Consider the following 14,778-nt stretch of genomic DNA (forward strand, 5'->3'; position numbering starts at 1 on the left):
TTCTCTTCTTTTACTGGTGGACTGTCTAATTTTTTCATTTTCTGCCTCTTTAGCTTTATATTTTATATTACTGTAGTATTTTTCTAGTTGTTACTATAGAGAGTACAAACTGTAACCTTGGTTTATCAAAGTCTGATAAAATTAGTATTTTTATCTCTATAGAAAACAAGCACACTTTATTTATCCTTGTCTCTGCTTATATGTTATTACTCATTTATTTTAATTACACACAAATATAAACATTAGCATCTATGTTAAAAACCCTCAGGATGTTACTGTTTTGCAGTCAGTAGTTATTCAGATTGTGTATTTACCTTTTCAGGTTTGATATTCCTTACAGCAGTTTTGGAACTTTAATCTAGGAGATTTAGAAGGAATTTTGTAATTAATTTAACTTTTTTTTTGGCCTGGAATTGCTTTTATTTCAGCTTCATATTAACAATATTTAGGTTTTGTATGTAATTAAATGTTGGCAGTTTTTTTCTTTCAGTATGTTGAAGGTTTCATTTTCTTTTATTCTGGTTACTGTTGAGGAGAGAGCTCTCAATCTTATGGTTTATCTCAGAAGGTATACTCTGAAGGTTTTAAGACCGGCTTTTTAACTTTCTTAGCGGTATTATTCTGGTATCCTAGATCTTATTTTGTTTTTAAATTTATCTAGTTTGGAGTTTATAGTGATTTTTACCAGATGTGGTAGCGTATCTTTCTGGTATTGGGAAATTCCTTCTTACAGTATTCCCTGGTCCCTGTTCTTTCTCTTTTCTCCTCTGGCATATCAATTATGCAGATGTTTGATCTCTGTAACTGGTATTACTCTGATATGCTTTAATTTATTCTCAATATTTTCTTTTGGCCCAAAATTGGTTCTTTGAAAGATGACTAAAGAAGGTATTAACCCACTGGCAAGAATGCTAAAAAGAGAACACAAATTTACCAGTATTAGGAGTGAAAAATGAGACCTCTCAGTAGGTTCTACATGATGCCATGTAGCTCTATTTTTTGAACCTACTACACCATATGCTTCACTTTTCTCATTTTGCATATCACAACTTCTGCTAAAAATCATTGTTCTGTGTTTGCTTACTGTAACCAGATAAATAGTATTAAAGTGCCACCAACTTATCAGTAAAGAACTTCAGCTCTTCAAAAAGTTTTAGCATTACTGAGAATTTATATTCTTTTATTTTTTCATTTAATTTTCTTTGCAGTAATCACTAATGTAGCTCCAAAATTAATGCCTGAAGTGTATAGTCTTTTAATTTGTTGAAACACATCTGAGCATCTGTCCAGTTTCTTGTCTTTCAAAGACATCTTCCATAAATTTCTCAGTATTTCAACAGGACTGTTCAATCTTTTGCAGAATAATAGTCATTTTGGGATTTTTGTCACTAATGAGCTGGGAAGACACAATTTAACCTTTGTATTGAATTGCATGTGTTTTGGATCTCTTGAGTTTCTCTTCCTTGGATTATATCTTTGTTTTCATGGAGTACATTCACCTGTTTCTTCTGAATAAGGAGGCCATGGGAGATGAAAATTTTATGACCTTGCATTTATGAAAATAACACCATTTGACCACATTTGTTTGATAAGATTATGGGGGATACAGAATTCTTCATTGGAATTATTTATATTGGAATTTGAAAACAGTGGTCCCTTGTTTTCTAATTTTGACTGTTGCTATTGAGCAATCTGATGCCATTCTGAATCCCGATCCCTGGTATTTGTCAACTTTTCTTTATTTTCAGTGTTCCAAAAATACATGATGCGATGTCTTGGTGTGTGCCTTTCCCCACTTATTGTGAAGAGCCCTGGTGGACTCTTTCAATTTTAACTTTCATGGTATGAAAATCTGGGTGACTGTTCTCTCCCCAACCCCCAACAAAAATGGTTTGTTTTGCTCAAAAAAATGTTTGCTCTATGACTGGTACTTTTGTTAATGTGGAGTAAATCTTCCTAAATTGTTCTTTTCTTTTCTCTTAATTCCTATTTTCTGTCTGTTTTTTTTTTTATTCAGTTGACTTTGTAGAATTTTACTGACATCATTTTCCAAGCATTGTACGGAATATTACTATTTAGTTCTTTCATATTTTTAATATCCTACGCCTCTTGTTTTCTTCTAATATGCTTTTCATACCACTCTGTTGTTGATTCACAAATGTCCTGCTCTCCTGTTAAAGAAGAACAGATCTTTTGGAGCCATTACTTTGTTTTATTCCCATCTTCTGTGTTTTATTTCATTTGCCTCTCTGGACGTTTTGTGTTGTTTTGTTTTGTTTTGTTTTGTTTTGTTACCAAAGACTGCTCCTTTGTTATGTCACAGATTTGCAGAGGCAATGTTAATTTCAGATTTTTTAATGCTGTCTAAAAGGATTTTTCAGGTACATGTTAAGAAATCTTATCCACACTACTCTCCTCCCTACTAGTAGCCACTTGGAATTGAAGAAAAATCTATTCCCTCAAGGAGTTACCAGTCTTGTAGTATCCTCTGTAATGAAATTGTATCTGCTGGTGCTTGTCCCCGTTGAATGGAGATGATGTCTGGATGAAAGAGACATGCAGGGCAAGGTGTGTGGGAAGGGGCCCACTGCTCTTCCTGTGCTTCTTCCTTGTGTTCACCAACCCACCAGAAGCCCTTTTAAAAATATGTGTATCATGTTACAGCCATTTTATAGATTATTGTGTCACTTTTACCTTTAATATCCGACCTCTCTTTTTCCTTGAATGTACTTTATATCACCTTACTCTTGATTTATGAGCGAATTATCTCATGTATCTTAAATATATTTTTAGGTCAACATTTTTCTCCAAACGTTCTTGATTTCCCTGATTTCCTATTTATTTTATGATGGCTTAATTTTGGTCTTTTGGTTTAAAGTCTGTCTTACAGAGTCTTACGATCCTTGGGAGTCCATTTATATTAAATGTGCTCATGGCTGCAGATCACCACCTGGGCTAGTTAGATTTCTCTGAACAACCCTTCATATAAGAATCAGTCAGTTTTGGGGCACCTGGGTGGCTCAGTCGGTTAAGCATCTGACTTTGGCTCAGGTCACGATTTCATGGTTTATGAGTTTGAGACCCGCATCTGGCTCTGTGCTGTCAGCACAGAGCCCACTTCAGATCCTCTGTCCCCCTCTCTGTCTGTCCCTCCCTCGTCACGCTATATCTCTCTCAAAAATAAATAAACATTAAAAAAAAAAAGAAGCAGTCTTTTCCCTGTGGTAGTTCATTTTCTCCAAACATGGGTTATCTATGCTTTCTGAGTTTTCTGAGTACATTGGGAACAGGTGTAGGACCTGGCTCTTACTTTGTCCCTCTGTTGTCAGATGTCATCCTGATTTTAAATGTATAGAAACTCCCTGTATCCAGGGTTCCTTTGATCTAACCTCTCTTGAGCATACACCATTTTTCTTCTCCTCTGCAGTGTGGGACCAAAGTAGAAGCTTGATTGAGAGGAATGGAAGAGATGATTTTATAGAGTTATTTTAACATATTACCAGCTGATCATCCACCTTCTTAATAGGTGGATAGTCTTAATATCCACCTTAACATGCTTGACTGAAATGTTACCTGGTCCCAGGAAATCCTGAGCCTTCTCATTCTACTGTCTACCATTAGCCCTCTTGAATTTGCTTAGGATTCATGTTTTGTGGATAGTTTAATTATTACTCATCTGTCTGCTCTTCAGCTGTAATAGTTTTGTTTCAAATTTTCATCTGCTTGTTTCTGTTGCTATTTCTTAGATATCATAGTTTTGCCTTAAAAAAATATTTTCTTTCAATTGAATGTGTTTCCAAGAGTGCATGGAGGAAAATGAAGTTTTTCAGTACCCCAGTAATACTTACAATGACGGGATTTAAACTGTTATGACAGTCGCTATCAGAGCAAAAATTTTTTCCATTCCTTAGATACCAAAGTATACTAGCAATAAGAGATAGAAAAGGAACTTACCTGTTTGTCCTGAGATCGTCTCTACAGAAACAAACAAAAACAAACATATGGGCTAACTTAAAGATGTTATTACTGTTTTTCTCTAATTCTCTAAACAGCAAATTTACAAAGCTATTAAGGATGATAGCCAAAATATACAAGAATCTCTTGTAGGATGTTATGACAGCATAGAATATCTGAGATTTGAAAGAACTAACTGACAAGTTTTGAAGTCACAACTGAAATAGAAAATGAAAATATACATTGATTGTCTATTAGAAGATTAGCTTTCCTTAATATCTTTCTAAAATCAATCTGTAGAATGCAAAATTTACGTGAATTTTTTAATTTCTTTTATATCAAAGTACATGTAATTATTTTAAAAGTCAAATTACTTAATGTAAATAAAACCAACAGTTCTCTGACCCATCCCTTCTTACTTCCTGTTTCCTTTTAACTTACACTTAACTGGGCGGGGGGCTCTAGAACTAATATTCAGTTATACAATGTCTGTATGATACTTCATGATTCCTCAAATTTGGATAATGGATTTTGGATTTCAACTACAGGCAGTAAGTATTTACCTCCTTTTATACCCTTTCTCAATTCACTTCCCCTCTCCCTATTTATCCAATAAGCCTGGCTCAGTTTTTATGGTAAATCAGTATATTGTGTTAGCAATATAACTATGTACATAATGTTGACCATGTAAATAATGTTCATTATTGAGTAATGTATTATAAGAGCTTTCCTACTCGAAGTTTTCTTTTCTCTCCAGTTGATTCTTGATATTTTGGGAGACTTCGTTGAGCATTTTTTCATGTTTATGCCTTTTATTATTCTTTGTCAGTCATTTTAGTGGATTTCTGAAGGAAAGAGAATAAAATGCCCACTTTCTTTCTTTCTTCTTTTAGTGACATACACTTAACATGCAGTGTTACATTAGTTTCAAGTGTACAATACAGTGATTCAACAATTCTGTATATTTCTCAGTGCTATTAAGTGTAGTTTAATCCTCTTTGTCTGTTTCAGCCATCCACCCACCCACCCACCTCCCTTCTGGCAACCATCAGTTCGTTCTCTGTATGTAAGAGTTTTTGTTTTTGTTTTTGGTTTGTCTCTCTGTTTTTGTTTGTTTGTTTTGCTTCTTAAATTCCATATGAGTGAAACCGTATGGTATTTGCCTTTTTTTCTCTGACTTACTTTGCTTAGCATTTTACCCTCTAGATCCATCCATTTTGTTGCAAATGGCAAGATTTCATTCTTTTTCATGGCTGAGTAATATTCCGCAGTGTGTGTGCATATCTGTGTGTGTATTTATATGTGTGTGTGTGTTAGAGCCTTATTGTAAGCCATTGGTTTATGTGACTGTATGGGCTGGCTTGACAATTCTGAAAATTTAAAGCTAGGCCATCTGCTGGGGGTGGCTGAAATACTTAAGCTCAGCCTGAGATTGTTGTCCACTGGGGAATTTCTTTTTCATTAGGGAAGCCTCAGATGGACTCTTAGGGCTTTTCAGCTGATTGAATCAGGCCCACTCAGATTTACTTGGAATTAGATTATGAACTTGAACCACATCTACAAAATACTTTCCCAGCAATACTTCGCTTCATATTTGAATAATTTGGGACTGAAGCCTCAAAAGACAATTGCAGTCCACTCCTTGTCATTTTAGCACCAATACACGTTACCTTAAACTATACTTAATCTCCTACTAAAGATAATAACAAGGTTATATTTCCAGTTCTCATGATACAACTTGCATACAACCAAAAACATGGTCAGTTTTCCCCAGAAGAGTGTGCAAGGTCCTTGGGTGTAGTTCACTCTTCTTTGATATTAAATTCTGTGAAATTAACTTAACTTTGTTAATCTATCTTGTATTAGATGTTAAGTGGATAAGATAAAAAATAAAAATACTTGGTTAATGTGTATATAAATAAACATAAAAAAGGAGGAAAAAATACTCATAATCCTTGTTTCTGCAACTGGTTACGTGGTTGTAGTTATTGTGGGTATTGATAACTACCTTATTCCACCACTGATTCCATATTTTCTTTGCCTTCAGCAAACAGTTCAAATGGTCTTTGTTCTTTTCCTGGCCGGGTGACCCAAATTTTCATTTTGAGAGTTCTGGGCCATTATCAGTCTTGCTTGCATGGAGTTGTTTTAGTTTTCCACTGACTTAAATCAGAGGGTATAGTAATACTAAGAGATACCTAAGAGATCTTTTTACCGCCATTGCATTGTAGCAGCCCGGTTCCCCCTTGGTAATTGGGATTGGTCACTCCAGCCAAAGTAAATAATCCGTTTGTTTGCTTTTTGATTCAAAGGCATGAGGAACCCAAAGTAGCTAGTTGGTATTCTCTAGTTCCAGTTCGGTGGAATTGTTGTATCCTTGTGGAAGCATTTTTCCCTTTGGATCTATGATCTCTAGACTAACAAAGCCCAAGTTCATGGTGATGGAAGGCAAACTTTTTGCTCATGGATTACTAGGACTAATAGTCAGTGAAGCCAATTCCATTTAATTCCTCGCTGTATATTGGACAGTGATTTAGAGTATGTATAACATCCTACAGGACATTACCTCAGCCAGACCAGGTATTGTCATCTAGTTGGCACTGTAACTCAATCCTCAAATACCTTAAACTCCTCTGTCAAGCCAGCTGCATTAAGATGATGGGAAACATGAAAGGACAAGTGACTTCCCTCAGAAGGGGCCCATTGTTAGACATCATTTGCTGTAAAGTGAGTTTCTCGATCAGAAGCAATGCTGTGTGGTAACCATGGTGGTGGATAAGACATTTTGAAAATCCACTGTTGGTGTTTTGCATACAGGGAAAGACAAACCATATCCAGAGCAGTTATCTATTCCAGTAAGAACAAAGTGCTACTCCTTCCATGATGTAAGCGGTCCAGGGCATTTAACATGCCACCAGGTAGCTGGCTAACCCCCCATAGCATGTTGTCATATTATAGACTCAGTGCTATTTTCTCCTACTGGCAAATTGTGCAGCTGGCAGTGGCTATAGCTAGGTTGGCCTTGGTGAGGAAACATCCATGTTGCTGAGTCCATGCATAACCTGCCATCATGATCCCTTTGTTCATGATCCTACTGGGCAAAAAAGGATAACGTATCCACAGAATGGTTCACTCTATCCATTTTATTAAGATCCTTGTCTGATGAGGTTACTCTTGTGATCATTCACATGGGCCATAAATCTTTTTATATTATTTTCCCATTCAGAGACCTCTATCCACATACTTCTTTCTCACACTTCTTTGTTATCCGTTTCCCAGTGTTCCTTCCAAATCCCTGATCATCCAGCCAAACCATTGGCCACAGCCTACGAATTTACATAGACTCTTTATCTGGCTATTTCCCTTTTCAGACAAATTAAACAATCAGGTGTACTGCTCGAAGTTCTGCCTGCTGGAAGGACTTCCCTTCATGTGCCTTCAAATATGTCTCCAGAAAGGGGATATAGGGCCATTGTGCATGTCCAACTTTATGGCTTGGTGGTTCAGACAACAAACAGCCAGTTCATGATTGGCAGCTCAGGTCTCATGGCACATTGGTAGCCCTTGGTTAAATATTCAGTCTCTACCAAGATTTAGTGGCAATCCAAAAGCTTTTCCTCAAAATGAGAATAGTTACTTGCAGAGGATGGCAGATATTTACTTTAAAATCCTAAGGGCTTGCCAAAGCTCCAAACAGCATTTTCTACCACTAACACTTCAAGCACATCATATCTGCTGGATCATACAGCCTAAGTGGCTGAGCAACTTGCATGGCATGTTCCCTGTGCAAGTTGCCTGAATCTATCGCTTCGCCTTTACTTGTTCTGGGGCCTACTCAAAACTAGCAGCTTTTCAGATCACTCTGTAAGTGAGCTGAAGTAGCCCACTCAAATGGGTATCAGGTTGCCTTTGAAATACAAAGAGGGCCACTAGGCATTGTGTTCTGTTTGTTTGTTTTTTTCCCATTGGTAGGAGGGTCCAGAGGCAACAACTTAGCCCTTGCCATGGAAGATCTATCTTGACATGCCCCACAATGCTGCACCCCATCAACTTTTACTGAGATGGAAGGCCCCTGAATTACTGTTGGATTCATTTTCTACTTCTGACCTACTTATGTTTTATCTACAGTAGTTGCTTCCCCTCATTTGCCAGGTCTAGTCAGCATGGTGTCACCAATATAATGAACTGCATTATAGGAGGGAAAAGTGATGACAGTTCCTGCAGACTAAATTATAATACAGGGCTGTAGAGTTGACATGAACTGAAGTAGGACTGTGTAAGCATATTGATTATCTTGTCAACTGAAAGCAAACTGCCTCAGGTGGTCCTTACTAAGAAGTATAGAGAAAAAGAATTACCTGGCAGTTTGGTAGCTGCATGGTAACAGGGATGTGTTGGTTTGTTCAAGCAATGAAACCATAACTGGAACAGCATTGCAGTTTGAGTCATTATTTGATTAAATTTATGATAATCTACTTCCATTTTTCAAGACCTGTTAATTTTCTGCATAGGCCAAATAGGTGAGTTAAATGAGGATCAAGTTTTTGGCGGTGGCAACAATGACTGCTATCCTCTGGAAATGTGGTACTGCCTTTGGTTTACCATTTTCCTAGGTACAGTGAGCAGTTGTAGTAGGTTCCACTTGGCCATTGCTAGCATAATAGTCCTTACTCCACAGGAACCAATATTGTAATTTTGACAAGTTTTTAAATATATCTATTCTCATTGTGCATTCTGAAATTGGATAAATAACCATGGGATGGATTTGGGGACCCATTGGTCCCACTGTGAGATAGACCTGAGCTAAAATCCATTAATCCCTTACCTTCATAAGCCCCTACTCTGACTGATGGACCATAGTGATGTTTTGGGTCTTTAAGAATTAGTGTCAGTTCAGAGCTAGTGGACAGTAATCCCTGAAAAGTGATTATTTCCCTTTCCCTAATATAGAGTATTTCTGGAAATTGGCCCTAGGTCCCTTTGTGAAAGGCTTGGGGAAAGATTAATATTAAACACTTGGCAATATAGGAAGGTCTGTCCTCAAGGGGATCTGGTCTCCATTTCATTCTCTGAATTCTAGATCTGCAAACTGGCTCCTGTCTGAGAACTCATTGAGGAGCTTTGCACTTTAGTGATTCAAGCTGGACTTCTGTTCGCTAGACCTAGAACTCTTACGTTAATATAGATAAAGTAAGAACTCAGAAAACTGTCCATTTCTTTTCTAGGGACACCATTATCAACTAGCCAAGGTCTTAGATCTGTGAGAGTCAGACTGTTCTGATTCCTGCTTTGGCTGTCATTCAGCTGTGCTCTTAAAGGCCATCCAACTGATTGAATCAGGGCCACCCAGATTATCTAGGATAGTCTCTCTTATTTAAAGCCAACCCGATTACAGACTTTAATCATATCTACAAAGTATCTTTACAGCAACACCTAGAGTAGTGCTTGAAGAACTGGGATTATCCCTAGCCTATTTGACATCAAAAGACCATAACAATTGGGAATCCACATTTTGACCTTCTGTACTAAATTGCATGTTTTTAGATTTCTTGATTTCTTCTTCCGTGGTTTACATTGTTTGTTTTGATGGAGTATATTCTCCAGTTTTTCCTGGAGAAGGAATGCATGGAAGATGAAAATTTTGAGACCGTAAATCATTCAATGTTTATATTTGCTTGATAGATTTCTTGGGGGTTCAGATTAACCCGTTGGGAGTCTTTTAGCATTGAGAGCATTTGCTCCATTGTTTTCTAGATTTCGTGGTTACTCTTGAGAAATATGATGCCATTCTGATTGCTCTTTTGTATGTATCAATTTTTCTTCATTCCTAGCATATTTTGAGAACACATGCTGTAATTTGATGTGTGCCTTGTCTTCACTGTTCATTGTTCAGGGACCTTAGTGGGCTTTTTGAATTTTGATTCTTGTGGTATTAAAATCAAGGTGATTTTCTCATACCTGTTTTTCCTTTTTTCTTCCCACCATTAAAAAAAAAAAATCTCATCAGGCACTTCTATTATTGTGCAGTACATCCTCTTGAACTGATTTTTTTTTAAATTTTCTTTTTATTTCTATTTTCTGCTTTAAAAAATATTTTTTTGCTTCATTTTGTTTTCTGGAAGTTTCTTTTGACATTATATTCCAACCATTTTACAGAATATTATTAAGTCACCTGCTTCTATTTTTAATATTCTGTAGCTCATTTTTGTTCTCTGAGTGTCACTTTTTTATATCATCCTGCCCTTTTTCCAAGATCAGTATCTGCTTAGGTGTCTAAAATGCTTTAAAAAATCTTTTCACTGTTTTGCTGAATTTTCTTGGTTTCCTCTAATTACCTATATTCTGTATAATTCATTCTTCATTTTTAAGGTAGAGTCTGTTCTGCAGTATCTAGTGATCATTGGAAGTCCATTCATATTGAAGAATTTAATTCTAAATAGCTGATCATGTGCGCATGGATAATGATTGCCACCCAAATCAGTTGGCTTTCTCTGGATAACCCCCAATATCAGAATCTGTAGGTCTTTCTCCTAGGGTAGTTCATTTTCTCCTTTGAAGAGTCATGTATCCTCCTTAGGTGTGGACAATAAAACTGTCAAAGTTCTTTCGGTACATTTTGTTTTCTGTTATCAGGATGTTTCTCTGTTTTTACCTGTACATGGAGGCCTTGTAGCCAGAGTTCCTTTGATTCAACCTGTCCTTAGGATTAACCCCTTTTCTTCTACTCTGGTATGTTATAGGTACCAGAGTGGAAGCCTGGTGGAGGAGATGATTTATATAGATCTACTTAAACAATTTTTTCAAAATTATCCTTTCCTTAGCCACATCTTTACATCTCTGGCTTAAATCTTACCTGGTACCTGATAATCCTGGGTCAGTCTGGGTTGTGCTGTTTATGATTAGGCCTCTTGAATTTACTAAGGATTGGTGTTTTGTATATCATCTATAAGTTTTTTGTGTACCATATATAAGTAATAACTAATCTAGCTGTTTACGCTTTAACATTTTTTTTTTAATGTTTTTATTATTGAGAGACAGAGAGACAGAGAGACAGAGCATGAGCAGGGGAGGGGCAGAGAGAGGGGGAGACACAGAATCCGAAGCAGGCTCCAGGCTCCCAGTTGTCAGCACAGAGCCCTATGCGGGGCTTGAACTCATAAACCGCGAGATCATGACCTGAGCCGAAGTTGGCTGCTCAACCGACTGAGCCACCCAGGCATCCCAATGCTTTAACATTTGTTTTAAATTTTCATCTACCTATGGTTTATGTCACTTTTTTAGACTTTTAAGTTTTGCCTTTCAAAACTATACTTTCTCTCAATGTAGTGTGATTTCAGAATTCAGGAAGGAAAATTAAGTTTTTCAAATTTTCATGTAACTTCAATCTCACAATTATATTTTTTTAATGAATGTGTTGATAAGACTGTTACACTCAATTTCTGGAGAAAAAATACCTCTTTCTAAGAAACCAAGCGTACTAGAGATAAGGGACAGAAAAGGAGCTTACTGCTTTGTTCTGAGCTATTTCTGGGAAAACAAACACAACAAACATTTAGCTAAATTAGAGATGAGATTGCCATTTTCTTTGTTTCTCTAAAATAAGAATTTACAATGGTAGACATGACGACAGCCAGAGAATGCAAGACCCCCATGTAAGTTGGTAATAAATGCACATAGTATTTGAAAATCAACTTATTGACACATTTGGAAGACATAACTGAAACAGGATGGCAAATAAGTGTTAGGTGGTGTTTGCTCATTAGAAGGAGATTAATTTCGCTTTATATCTTTATAAAGGTATGCACTAGAATGTGAAATTTATATGAGTTGTATTTAAGTTTAATTTTTAATGTATCAATATATGTACTTATATTTAAAGTCAAATTGTTTTATGTAAATTAAATTCACGTAAATTAAAACACTAGGCTTCTGGCCCATCAAATCTTATCCTCAGTTTCCTTTTCACGATTGCTGTGTTAAGGGGAGGAAGCTGTTGACAAATATTTAGTTCTAGAATCCCTACCTAATATTTTATGATTTCTCCAATTTGGACAAGGTACACTAGTTTCCTCTTGTGGGAACCACGGTGTCACTTCTTTTTCTACCCTTTTCCCCCTTCTTTCTCCTTTTCCTATTTCTCCAACAAATAGAACATGTCACATTTAAAAAATATATTAATATGTTATTAATATCATGCCCATGTAAGTAATATTTAGAGCTGTGTTATATACCAGCTTTTCTGTGTAAATTTTTCTTTTCTCTGCAGTTAGTTTTTGCAGTATTTCTTGTTTCCCTAGATGGTTTTACAGGTTTGTGCTGCTTATAATTTTCTTAGCCATTTAACCAAACTCTAGAAGGGAGCCTACAGATTAGAAACAGAAAGACCCTGATAGGTCCAGGGTCTTTCCTAGAATATAAATAATAACCTAAGTGTAATTTGCCTGAGAGGAGATTAACATTTTCATTCTCTAATCTAGTGTAGAGGAACGAAAAAACTGTAAATTTAGTTTGACAACCTGCAAAGGGGGAAGGCTTCTTTCTATCTGGGAGACTGAAGCCTATGTGAAAGTTTGAAAATTGGCTTACCACTGGATTCTGGAGTCTTAACTGAAACACAAAACAAACACAAAATTGTTACCTGATCCTGCAAAAAAGACTAGTTTCTCCAATAGACTTTTCATGGTTAGTACAGTGCAGCATTGACTTAATCAGATGTATTATTAATTAATACATTTAATACATTTACTTATTAATTAATTAATTAATTTAATACATTAAATAATTGTTGTAATCAAAGTGATATATTTTAAAAATTTAAAACTGGTTAATTGTATTAATCATGCCTCTCTATTTTCTGTATTTCTGATGCTTAGACATCTGGGGACTTGGTGACTGTGGAAAAACTGCCCCTTCTGTGTCTAGCCAATTCCTAAGGATCTTAAAATTAATTCTCCTGCCAGCACACTTTCATCTGCAAACTAACAAATCCAGAGCCTGTTCTTTTATTGGGCTCTTACACCCTGGCTCACTATTTGTGTGCCCTAATCTCCCGGAGGCCAGGACTTAGACAATTAGTGGCAACTACTATACCCTGCAGCCTGCTGAAATTATTCAAACAAACCTACACAATTTTTTATAGGTTTGTGCCTTTTATATTTTTCCTAAACCTGCTTAGCTTGCTTTCCACATCTTGCTCATTTCCTCCCCTGAAAACCATAAAGACTCTTGTCCACCTTCCCCCCTCACTCCTTATGCCCCCTGAATGACCCTGGTGCTTCCCCATGTGGCCCTGCCTGGCATGGCATGCCCTCTCTTCATGGGCACTGAGAAGCTGTAAGTAACAAACTGTTTTCAATGCAGTCATCTCTCGTCTTTACTATTGGCATTACCATTCATGAATAATAATAAAACCTACATTTTAAAACACTAATGTGGCATGCTTATAACAAAAAGCATCTGTTCCTCACCTCAGCCATTTGCAATCAGATTTGTTCTCCTGAATTATATCTATTTCATATTTAAATGTAGGCTCTTTCTGCAGTAAATAGCTTTTTTTTTTTTTTCAACGTTTATTTATTTTTGGGACAGAGAGAGACAGAGCATGAACGGGGGAGGGGCAGAGAGAGAAGGAGACACAGAATCGGAAACAGGCTCCAGGCTCCGAGCCATCAGCCCAGAGCCTGACGCGGGGCTCGAACTCACGGACCGCGAGATCGTGACCTGGCTGAAGTCGGACGCTTAACCGACTGCGCCACCCAGGCGCCCCGTAAATAGCTTTTTTTAAATGTGATTTCTTGACTTTAGGTTTTTGATTTTTTATTTTTTAAAATGTTTATTTTTGAGAGTGAGAGAGAGTACAAGCAGGGGAGGGGCAGAGAGTGAGGGATACACAGAATCTGAAGCAGGCTCCAGGCTCCTAGCTGTCAGCACAGAGCCTGATGCAGGGCTTGAACCCATGAATGTGAGATCATGCATGACCTGAGCTGAAGTCAGATGCTCAATTGACTGAGTCATCCAGGCACCCCGACTTTAGTTTTATATTGTATCTACTAACTTTAAACTCTGAAAGATGAGACCTTCCTATTCTTCCACTTAATACTTCACCTCCTTTTCCTTCCTGTGATAGGCAGAATTCTGTGATGACCCCTAAGCAGTCACCCATTCATTGTTAAGTGCCCTCCCCTTGAGTGAGGGAGGAACCTGGAATTTGCTTCTGGCAAAAGAACATGGACAATGCAACAGTGTAGTCACTTGATAATGTTACATTGTTAAGACTCACTGTTGACTGACTGGAATGATAGATTCTGGCTTTGGAGAAGCTGCCTGGTTGTGAAATCACACGTGGGAGGGCTATGGGGCAGGGAACCTAAGTATCACTGGGATCTGAGTGTCTGCAAGTGACAAGTGTAAGACACAAGAGACCTCAGAAAAGAGTATAGGAGACACATGGGGTGTGGCAAAGTCATGTAACAAATAGGAAATTTTAGTCATAGAAGGATGAGAGTGATAATGGGGAAAACACTAAAGGAAATGTTGAGGTAATAAAAGTAAAAATGTCTGATGGAAGGATGGAAATACAGAATGGAATGAAGGTAACAGAAAAGTAACATGTGGCTGAACTTAAGCAAATAGTGACTGACTAAAATGATGATGATGTGATGATGATGATGGTGATGGTGATATATCGAGGGGTTAAAGTAAATGCAGTTTTAACGAGCATGACGAGAACGCAGATACGTAAGAGAAAAGAGTGTTCAAATGTTCTTCTTTTTAATGTTTACTTATTTTTGAGAGAGAAGAGAGGGAGAGAGAGAGAGAGAGAGA

The 14,778-nt window shown here is 37.1% G+C and overlaps 1 protein-coding gene and 1 long non-coding RNA gene across 38 annotated transcripts in view; one reads left to right on the top strand and one right to left on the bottom strand.

The window, feature by feature from the left end:
* TSBP1 (testis expressed basic protein 1) overlaps window positions 1-14,778 on the bottom strand; it is a 220,018-nt gene that overhangs the window by 102,312 nt on the left and 102,928 nt on the right. For all 36 annotated transcript variants that reach the window (XM_045057354.1, XM_045057353.1, XM_045057351.1 and 33 more), the window contains 2 exons: window positions 12,541-12,561; window positions 3,955-3,975 (listed from right to left, as the gene is read on the bottom strand). In XM_045057354.1, coding sequence (XP_044913289.1) covers window positions 3,955-3,975; window positions 12,541-12,561 — 42 coding nt within the window. The remainder of the gene's footprint in view (window positions 1-3,954; window positions 3,976-12,540; window positions 12,562-14,778) is intronic.
* LOC109499620 overlaps window positions 1-14,778 on the top strand; it is a 148,566-nt gene that overhangs the window by 835 nt on the left and 132,953 nt on the right. The window lies entirely within an intron of this gene.

The sequence above is a fragment of the Felis catus genome, chromosome B2 (assembly GCF_018350175.1).
Source record: "Felis catus isolate Fca126 chromosome B2, F.catus_Fca126_mat1.0, whole genome shotgun sequence".
Lineage (NCBI taxonomy): Eukaryota > Metazoa > Chordata > Mammalia > Carnivora > Felidae > Felis > Felis catus.